The sequence below is a fragment of the Argopecten irradians genome, chromosome 10 (assembly GCF_041381155.1).
Source record: "Argopecten irradians isolate NY chromosome 10, Ai_NY, whole genome shotgun sequence".
In the NCBI taxonomy this organism is placed as follows: Eukaryota; Metazoa; Mollusca; class Bivalvia; order Pectinida; family Pectinidae; genus Argopecten; species Argopecten irradians.
In genome coordinates, this window is record NC_091143.1 from 39,600,826 (window position 1) to 39,612,462 (window position 11,637).

Sequence of the window (11,637 nt, forward strand, 5' to 3'; positions counted from 1 at the left end):
CACAACTGTAATCACACAATGTGCTCTCTTATCATTTACCCACTACTCTTCTCATTTCTATCACAGAAAATAACGCTTCCTCCTACACAGCCTATTCCTCCTACAAAGCCTACTCCTGTATTAATGGAGACCCCTACACTACTCTTGTAGCTATATATAGAGACCCCTACACCACCTACTCCTGTGTCTATGGAGACCCCTACACCACTCCTGTAGCTATATATAGAGACCCCTACACCACCTACTCCTGTGTCTATGGAGACCCCTACACCACTCCTGTAGCTATATATAGAGACCCCTACACCACCTACTCCTGTGTCTATGGAGACCCCTACACCACTCCTGCTACCTGTAGCTATATATAGAGACCCCTACACCACCTACTCCTGTGTCTATGGAGACCACTATGTATCTAGAGAGACCCTACACCACCTACTCCTGTGTCTATGGAGACCACTATGTATCTAGAGAGACACCTACACCACTTACATCTGTATTTATATGGAAACCCCTACACAGCCTACTCCTGTATCTATGGAGACCCCCACACACCACTCCTGTAGCTATATATAGAGACCCCTACACCATCTACTCCTGTATCTATGGAGACCACTACTACCACCTCATCTACTCCTGTGTCTATGGAGACCATACACCACCTACTCCTGTATCTATGGAGACCACTACACCACCTACTCCTGTGTCTATGGAGACCACTATACCATCTACTCCTGTATCTATAGAGACCACTACACCACCTACTCCTGTATCTATAGAGACACCTACACCACCTACTCCTGTGTCTATGGAGACCACTATACCATCTACTCCTGTATCTATGGAGACCACTATACCATCTACTCCTGTGTCTATGGAGACCACTATACCATCTTACACCACCTACTCCTGTATCTATAGAGACCACTACACCACCTACTCCTGTATCTATAGAGACCACTACACCACCTACTCCTGTATCTATAGAGACACCTACACCACCTACTTCTTTATCTAGAGAGACACCTACACCACTTACATCTGTATCTATGGAAACCCCTACACAGCCTACTCCTGTATCTATAGAGACCACTACACCACCTACTCCTGTGTCTATGGAGACCACTATACCATCTACTCCTGTGTCTATGGAGACCACTATACCATCTACTCCTGTGTCTATGGAGACCACTATACCATCTACTCCTGTATCTATAGAGACCACTACACCACCTACTCCTGTATCTATAGAGACCACTACACCACCTACTCCTGTATCTATAGAGACACCTACACCACCTACTTCTTTATCTAGAGAGACACCTACACCACTTACATCTGTATCTATGGAGACCACTATACCATCTACTCCTGTATCTATAGAGACCACTACACCACCACTACTCCTGTGTCTATGGAGACCACTATACCATCTACTCCTGTGTCTATGGAGACCACTATACCATCTACTCCTGTATCTATAGAGACCTCTACACCACCTACTCCTGTGTCTATGGAGACCACTATACCATCTACTCCTGTGTCTATGGAGACCACTATACCATCTACTCCTTTATCTAGAGAGACACCTACACCACTTACATCTGTATCTATAGAGACCCCTACACCACCTACTCCTGTATCTATGGAGACCTATACACCACCTACACCTGTAGCTTTGGAGACCTCTACATCACCTACTCCTATATCTATGAGAACTCTACACCACCTACTCCTATATCTATGGAGACACCTACACCACTCCTCTAGCTATGGAGACATTTACAGTATTTACTTTTGTTTGTTACTTACACCACTTTCTTCATGACAATTCTGTCATTAGAATACCTCTCATTATTAGAGCTGTGTGATTTAAAGTGTATCCTGCTCTTTTCCTTCTTTCGTCCTCTTTCTTTCCTCAACCTTCTCTCTCCCCTTTTCATCATCTTTCCCTTCTCCTTTATTTCTCTTTCTTTTCACTTTTCATTCTTGTTTCTTCATCCTTCTCTCCTTTCCTCCTGCTTTCCTCTTCCTGTTTTCCTCCTCCTCTTCTCCTCTTTTGACTCCTTTCCTTCTCCTCGTCTCCTCCTCTCCCCTACTCTTCCAGTCCTGCTCCTCTTTCTCCTCTTCTATCTCTCCTCTCCTCTTTTCCTCTTCCTCTTTTTCTCCTTCCCCTCCTCATCTCCTCCTAACCTCCTAGCCTCTTCTCTTTATCCTCCATTTGTCCCAATTTCCTTCACAAATAAATTAGATTGGTAAATCATTTGATGTTTCGTTTTATTTACAGATGAAACACCTACACCTGCTCTATATCTTACATATGGTGTTTTAGACTAGCATTTAGAAAATAAATCTGTGCTATGAAAATAGTGTCTTTGAGGGGATGACAGTTTCGTATTTTTATATCCCTCAGTATTTAACATGGGCTCTCTGAGTCCATAAGGGATGTCTTTGAAGATACGCTTGAACTTGGACTGAACTTACCAGAGCAGGGTACTGTTGCAATGTTGTTTGAGAGATTGGTAGGAATGCTCGAGATTGATGTGTAGATTAAAATATCTCGGATTGTTACGACTCACAATTTCCTCTTGATTTGAAGAATCGCCAAACATCTTCTGTGTGTTTTGTCTATGTTTGATTCTGGCCAGAGATCTATTAAAGAAAGCTGTGTGAAAAACCGAGCGGTGCTTTCCCCAGGAGCTCCCTTTCATGATGACAGTGTGAATGTGTGGGAGACACTGGGAAGATACCAGAAGCATGGTGCCACTATTATATAAAGCTATTTTTATAAAGTTTTGTTATTTAACTGTCTCCTCATTGTGGGATTCAATAATATCGTTCACAGTTTGGGTATTTTTGGCAGATCTACTTGTCTTTGTTTCATTGTAGGGTGGAAAACACCTGTCTTATCTACTTTGAAATTTTTAATTGTTTTTTTGGTTTGTTTAATGTTGAATCGTGCAGCTTATACATTCTTCCCATGCCCTGAAAACTTTGAATGCAGGTTTATTTTAAACCCACTTAAATACACATAGAACAAAGATGCTTAAACATTAAAAGATTATGTGTATTGCTAAATTTTGTAAAAGACTATTTGTGATATTGAACCATCGAATTGCTCTTATTTATATACACGCAAATCAATCATAATTCATATTTCTTCTAAAATTTGACTACACTGATATAAGCATGTTTAGGTATATTCAATTTATCTCATTTAAACTATATTTTGGATCAAATTTTCTTTCCCACAATAACATCCCGCAAAACTTGAGAATCACGAGTTCTGATTATGGTAAACAAACGAAAATAAAAATTGTTACACCTCTTTTTTATTTTGATGTTAGAAGAGGCCCAAAGGTGACGCCAACAACCTACTGGGGCAACTATTGCTGATTGCTAATGAAATAGATATGTTCACAGGATTTGCAAAAACTTCAGATACCTGTAAAAATTTACCTCATGTGAAATGTATGTAGAACTGTGATGCTGTCATGTTCCTGATTCTAACAGAACATGTGATCTAACTGAAAACGGCAAGGATAAGGACTTTCTCTACTCCAAACGGTAATTATCTTGCTGATAAATCTTTCACTAGCTGAAAAGGAAAACAAGTGCAAACTGCTGTAGGAATTTCAAAAAATCAGAATATTGGTAAGACTTGACAGCATTCTTTTCCTTCCCGTGGATATTAGTGCCAATTCAAAGATGCAGCGTTAACACTATTGTATAATGTCTCTCAACAACGGCATTTCATGACATTAACACTCCAAGTGATGTTTTTAAAACATTCAAAGAAATTCCTGTGTTTCCATTACCACCAGAATTAAATCAGACAAGTTCGAGATGAAGATTATTTATAAAAATCCTTTAAAGAGGGAAGAAGTTTGTTTGTTATTCAACACAGTTGAAGCCAATAAAAGCGCGGAAGTTGTGTGGGTGCATGGCATATACAATGGCTGCACTTCCGCCTCAAGAGCTAACAACAATAGAAAAACTCTCGTACTTAGGTAGCTTGTAATTGCTGTTACTCCATAGAAGTACTTGTGGGCCAATTGAGGCACTTCCTAGCTGGTAATAGCCCTAAAACTAATAACAATTGTGTCCGTCAGTTAAGTGTACTAAGTATCTCAGGATGTTGTCAAATGCTTAGGTTTTATTTGCAATGTCAAGGTTGATCAAAGAAGACGTTTTGACAACATCAAGTTAGGTATGGGAGTGGTTGTATGTGGCCAACACTAACAATTCTAAAGTAATATCTCTCTGAATCACAAAGCTTAATCCTACCTAGCTAACACTTACAATCCTGAAGCGACATCCTAAAACGACAAAAAGATCTTTAGAAAGTTATAATGCAAAGTTTTAACTTAAATCCAGCGCCAAGTTTCCACTCTAGTGACCAATAGCAAGGCAGAAAATAGCAATGCCTCTTGCTTGCAAATGCATCTATTGAATGTCTTAGCATACAAAATGAAAAAAGCAAAGTCACATGCAGCACCCAGACGGTTTGATTGACAGTGGGGGATCCATCAATACAAGCACAGGGATCTGACAACAAACTTCCTTTTCCAATAATTTTGTAAAGGAAATAAAGAACATGTATGCTCTGTCCCGTGGGTGTCCTTTATAGACAGGTTTTACTTTTGAATCCTATAATGAATATCTCTGTTTCAGTGCTCTGCGGACTGCGGGAAGGGCTACTTCTATCGAACGGTGTACTGCTCAGCCGAGGATGGCACCCCACTAGACGAAAAAAAGTGTGCGGGCAGTCGGCCAAGGGAGAGAAAGCGATGTAAAAACAAAAAACCATGTGGAGGCAGCTGGTTTGAAGGGCCTTGGTCAGAGGTGGGTACCGAAAACAAGAGACCCATGGGGCCTGTATTGTTCACCTGGTTTGTTATGCCAAGTATTGTTCTGAATACCAGGTTCTGTGTTAATTTCCTCAAGGATTAAAATGATTCACCTTGTAATTTGATTATTTCTCTATTGGACCCATCCTTCCTTCCCCTTTGAGTTAGAGCCAAGATTTATACAAACTGTTACCCTTGCCCAAAATAGGCAGGTACAGAAAAAAAAACCTTGGAAGGGGTAGGGAGGCAATGGGAGAGAGGCTAGTTTTAGGGGTCATGTTTGTAACTCAAATCAAAGAAGGTTGGACCAAATCCGACATACCCCTCCCTCTCAAGTTGATACATTGGGCATAAAAATGTAAAGACTTGGTGACAAAAGGCTTTATTTTTTCTGCAGTGTTCAGCTACCTGTGGGGATGGTGTAAGACGGAGAGACGTTGTGTGTATCAAGAAGGTTGGTGAACGTTTATTTGCCTCGGTGAAGTCTGTGAATTGTGACATTTCTGACAAACCTGTCACAGAAGAATCATGTGGACCACTTCCAGAATGTCCATCTGAATGGTTTGTCACCCAGTGGTCTCAGGTAGGTTTCTTTTTACCATAGATAATATCAAGTTCAGATGCTATATATACCTGACTATTACTAATTAAACTATTTCCAAAATAACAGTACATTATAAAAAAAATGATGCTACACCATTTACAACATGTTCAAAATCAATCAGTGTATGATTGTCTAATTTTTCTTTTGTAAAAATATATTGTTAACTTTTTTATAATTTTTGTTTTCATTTTGAAAAAATCCAAATTCAAATTCATGAAAACAATTTGAAGTAAAATATGGTATATAACTGCCTTGTTGTCAAGAAATATATGTATGGCATTTTTCAGTCAATTTATTTAGTAGTGATTGTATGGTTGCTACCATTTGTTCAATGTTCGATAAAATATGCCAGGAATTTTAAGTGAATTCTCTTCTGCATATGGGTTTGCTTTTTTGTTACGAAATTCATCTTAGGAGAACAGTATGAATTGAATATCTTTAAAGCCATTTTGAAAACAGAAAAACACCCTCTTGTTTCAGTACCTTTAAGGACATTATGAAAACAGAAAATCATTTGCTTGTTTTAGTGTTCTAAAAGCTGCGACACTGGGACAAGAACAAGAGAAATAAAATGCTTAGATCCAAAACTGCATCCTAACTCATCCTGTCCTGTTACCTCTCGGCCGTCACGACGTTCTGCCTGTAACAAACAATCATGTGAACTGCCGCAGCTAGACGAAGGTAAACAAGAACATCAATATTTTTGTGAATTTTTTGTCTTTACCTTCTTTTATTTGTATTTTATCTTCTTTGCCTTATTCATCTTCCAACAGTATCAATATTCCAGGGGTTTCTATTACTGTCGTTATATCCACCTCTGGACTATATGTCATATTAAGTATTTCAGGAGAAAAACAACTGGTTAATCACAGGCCTGCAGAGACTTCCTTTGAAGATTGACATAAATACAGTGAACTGTTAATTGACCAAATTACCTACTCGTTTGTTGTCACATACATAGCCTTCAGTTTTGCTTATAACATAGTCCAGGGGTGGACATAACGAGAGTGATAGTAACCCCTAGAATATTTAGGATGCTTCCAGTAACAGACAAACCAACTTTCAAATTCAGATATTTTGAAGACACTGTTACTCGAAATTTTATCTTTGTAACAAAACTAAGTCAATCATCTGCAAGGAGTACACTAATCAACAATTAATGATATTGGTAATATCGCAAGAAAAAGATAGATTTGAACTTGTGTTTGACAATTTAAGGATCTTATTGCATAGTTCAGATTAAAAGAATCTTTCACCCTTTTTGGGGTGAGACAGGGGAATCTCAACTCGAGGGGTAAGTTTCTTAAGTTGTCTCCAACCCGAGACTTTGTTGAGTGTATGACAGCTCTGTCTCGTCACGAGGGTTGATTAAGGATTACTTATCTCTTACCCTATGTGAGCACGTGCAAAGATCTCGTGTAACTTATCTTTACCCTAGGGTGAGATAGACAAATCTCTCACAAAGTTAAAAATTGCGGATATCCCTGACTGGGGTAAGAGAAAGAAAAATCTCACCGTTAAAATTGTTGATATCCCTGTTCAGGGTAAGAGAATACCCCGTCTCTCCCTCAAGAGAATAGACCTTTCTAACTTTCATTTGTTCTGTTTTACAGATCCATCTTGTAAAGATAAGATAAAGATATGTAACCTTGTGGCCCAGGCGAGACTCTGTTCCTATCCATTTTATAACGACAAGTGCTGTAACACCTGCGCCATGTACCGCAGTAAGAAGGGTCGACACTGAATCGCCGCAAATGTGAATTCTGAGGAGTCGCATCGTAGCCATTGGTTTCAACAGTGACTGAGGAACAGGCTCAAAGTCGCAACAATTTCCATACAGATGGGTGATAATAATTGTTGTTGGGTTTTCCGACGTTACATACTACAAGTGTGAGCAATGACTAACAATATCAGGATGCTGGAACTCAGATTCATGAGGATGAGTCGATAAGTGATTAGGTGACGACGAGAGGGTGGGGTTATGATTTTCTTTTATGTCTTTTTATCTACAAGATAATGCGAGGACGTCTTACTCGAAAATGCGAGTGGATGGTCCATGTGGAGTAAACAATGAGAGAGTGTAGGTCACAGTGACCTAGTTGTGAGTTAGTATAGAAGAGAAGAAAAAATTCATGTTGAGAGAAAATGGGAGACAATGAGAGACAAAGGATTCAGTGAAAATGTATTTGGACTAGAATTTGTGGTGATTGGAGAGAAAGAACTGAGCAAGAAATGGCAAAGGGACAAAGTTGAAAGACTAGCTACAGACAATTGTGAACGAAGGTCAAATGTGAAGGTCTGATCAGTATAGTGTATTATGGAGGATATAATTCAAAGAACATGGGTCAAAGGTCAATGTCATTAGTTCATTTAATAACGGATGAATGTATGTATTAATTAATAAGCAGTGTCTTTTGTCTGTTTGATCTGCAAGAAAAATATATGAACTAATCCTATATTGAAAGTGTATTACATGTAATACCTTTATACCTCATACAGTTCTATCTCTGTCATACTCTTCCATTAAATATGTTGAACACCTTTTGTCCTCATCACTACAATCTGAAATGCCTCGATGATAAATAAAACCCCTGCATTTCCTTCAGCTAAAGGATAACTGTTACAAAAGTGTGTAAAGGGAGGTAACTCTATCTAAAATCTAGTTTTCATGATCAATATCAACAAGCAGGCCATCAATCTAACAATTCTTTAACAAGTATTGTTTCATTGCTAGGATGCCATTTCAATAATGTACACATTTGTCATTTACTCTTTATAAAATCATAATGAATGCAAGCATTCAAAACTTCACAGATTAGGATTTATGTCAACGTAAATATACACTTTTCTTCTACCTCTCATATCAATCCGAAGTAAGAATTAATGTCGAAAGACAACTTTCCTTCTACCTCTTCTGTCAATCCAGGGTAGGAATTCTAATGTGAAGACGACCTTTCCGCTACCTCTCGTATCCTAGTGCCTTTACACCTTACCAGCCTGGCCCGTTTGGGATTTATCGTCATAAATGGCAAAGTATATACTGTACTATGAATCGTTTTTCGGGTGATATAAACTTTACCGTAATTTAGCATGAATGCAAATTCATATGTTACATCAAGAATTTATAAACGTATATATGAATGTAAGATTCCCAGTAAAAGCTGTGATCGCGTATTTATATGTTTGTGATTTGATGAAAATAACAATGACGCGAAATATCGTATACGTGAAATGGTTTGCAGTAAGTGTTACTTAAACGAGTGTTACACTCCTTGACTGTTCAAATAGGCAAACAAGTTGGTACGTCATTAGTAAAATCCATATATAAAATCCTATTATAATCATGTATGTCCCCATGGAGTTCATCATTTATCAACATATATATTCATATTGTTACGTAGCTTTTCATATATTCCTGTAGTATGAATACCCACTAAACCGAATCTCAGTATCCGATCAGCGTGAATGGTTTGTTTTTTTTTATGAAAAATTTGAGGTAATAGTTTATGAAGTGTAAATGCTTTGATATTTCAAAGATATTGGGTGTTGTGTTCGGTTTAGATTGGTGTCTCGAAGCTATTTTCACGTTTTATGCTGAATTTGCATATTACAGAACTATCTGCACTTGCAGGTAGGTATTGATTGTGACGTCATGTGTTTGCGAGCGCAACGTCATACTTTTCAGAAAAAGTGATGTGAATTTCGCACACAAATTAATTACATCACAATGGATACCGACCGCAAGGGGAGAGAACTCTGAATTATGCAAAGATGTAATTTGTCATAAAAAGGGTGTGTTATCAACAATATGTAATATTCAGCGTCATGGAGTGCACGTGAAGTTAATATGGGAAATAAGAGCTGTGTGTAAATGTTATTCTTACATGTTAAATGTACTAGATGTTGATATATATATACTGTCATAATGGTACAAAGTCTTATCATACAAATAAGTGCTAAGTATTAACTCTCATAATATAAATGTCCGTTTCTGTAATTTTTGTGTACAATGTACTTGTATTTTAGCAGATTGTGGAATTAAAATTGATTTGTGAACTGGAGCAATAAAAAAAAATCAGTGAAAGGAAAATTTAGTGGAACGTTTTCCACGTTTGCTAAAATATTATTACCGAATGCTTTTGTATGTTTTTGTGTGTAGGGGGTTGTTCATATCGACATCAACCACTGAATTAAGTATGCATGTTTTGTGTTTGGCTGTGGAGATTTGACGGAACAATCACTTCTATATGTTTAAATGTGTAGCAGATTAAAATGTGTGAAAAACTAAAATCTGAAGTGATTATATTCACTATTTTATGTGTTATGGATATATGTGTGTAAACGTTAATTAGATTTGTATATTATTTATATATAGACTAAATATGTATGTATGTCATGCGATATCATTTGGCTTTGTTGTGCGAGATTCCAACAATATGGTCAATATACTGTATAACATGTAAATTTTGTAGAGACAATATTTTGCAGGATATTGGTGTCGCAAAAAAAAAAAAAATCTGAAGAAAAATTCACGAAAAAAGGTCACAGGCAAATGAATAATTTTCTTGTGTATTTATAATTTAAATTACAATTTTATAAAAAAATAATTTTGTTTTAATTGATTATCGCAGAAATTTGGCCCACAAAAAGAATGAGTTATACAGTGGTTGATGATATATTTATACATAAATAAAATGTATCTATAGTCCATGTTGATAAATCAAAATTCCCATGTTCCACCACAGGCTTTAGTTTCCATAGTTATCAGACACCTCTATATATATCTGTATTACACATAAAGGTGCATATAGTATCAAAAGCCTGTGCTTGAATATGCATATCTGTTGCATCAGTGATTGGATGCATTGGAAGGCGCCTCACATTTATCATCTCTGGCAAGTGATTAGTAAATAAAGCACTTGCAATATAAGTTCATCGTAACACTTTATGTATGTAAACATTGTTAGTTTGGCCTTTCAACATATCATTGTGACATCCATGTTATGATAATGTTTCTCCTGTTTTAACGTTCATGTACATGTCGTAACTTCAAGTACAGGTGTCTGCATTTCATTAGCATTTGTAGAAGAAAGATGTGCCTCTATTCCTACAATGACAGACTCCTGTGCTAAAAGCAAGAGTTGAACCCTTTACAGACCCCTGTGCTAAAATCAAGCCTTTTAAGGATTTGGACCCTTGACAGGCCCCTGTGCTAAAAGCAAAGGTTTGGATCTTTGACAGGCCCCATTGCTAAAAGCATGGGTTTGGAACTTTGACAGGCCCCTGTGCTAAAAGCAAAGGTTTGGATATTTGACAGACCCCTGTGCTAAAAGCAAGGGTTTGCACCTTTGATAAACCCCTGTGGTAAAATCAAGGGTTTGGACCCTTCATCTGAGTTTATACTAGATATTGTCAATATATAGCTTATTTGTCTACTGTAGATATTCCATTCAATTTGTTGTTTCATGTAAATACATATAGGGCCAAACAGATATACCCAATGATTATAACTCAACATTGTAAATATCTCATGTCGATCCATGTACAGCTATATATATTGTTATGCTTTCATTGAACATGTTTATTTATACAGTAAGTATATCGATATTTTCCTCTAAGACTTTTTCATATCGCAATGTGAAATTCTTTTGAACAAAGGAAAAATAAATCTGATACAGATGGTGTCGTTTCCAGGCAAGCTCGTCATCGGAAACCCGCGAGTCACCAATCCATCGTTTATGTTTCCGACGATGAGACAAGCTTAGAAGGGACGGATGTTGATAGCATTAAATCTTTTAGGTCAGTAGGTACTCTTAAGACAGCCGTGGATATTTGAGTTGACTTTTCAAGTATTCTCTGTTTAAATGATAAGAGCACAGTGATGTGAATAATGTATTAAAACAAATTCAAATGACTAAAAATGTTTTGTTTTCTGTATGAGAACTGGTATTGCATGAAATCACACGACTACATACCTACGACTTACACCACTACACCACATTCTTAAAAAAGGATATTTCAATGATAAGTTGATGGTCGTCCCAATATCTTTACAGATTGAAATTTTCAATATATAAGCCTTGCACTATAGATATCCTCATTTTATATATAGGGCCTTGTACCATAAATATCCTCATTTTATATATAGGCCTTGTACCATAAATATCCTCATTTTATATATAGGCC

At 37.3% G+C, this 11,637-nt stretch overlaps 1 protein-coding gene across 1 annotated transcript in view; it reads left to right on the forward strand.

Annotated features, from left to right (window-relative positions):
• LOC138332704 (thrombospondin type-1 domain-containing protein 4-like) overlaps positions 1–11,372 on the forward strand; it is a 172,878-nt gene extending 161,506 nt beyond the window's left edge. The window contains exons 12-15 of the mRNA XM_069280695.1: positions 4,672–4,842; positions 5,245–5,430; positions 5,979–6,132; positions 7,065–11,372. Coding sequence (XP_069136796.1) covers positions 4,672–4,842; positions 5,245–5,430; positions 5,979–6,132; positions 7,065–7,195 — 642 coding nt within the window. The 3' untranslated portion in view covers positions 7,196–11,372. The remainder of the gene's footprint in view (positions 1–4,671; positions 4,843–5,244; positions 5,431–5,978; positions 6,133–7,064) is intronic.
• Positions 11,373–11,637: the final 265 nt, after the last annotated feature.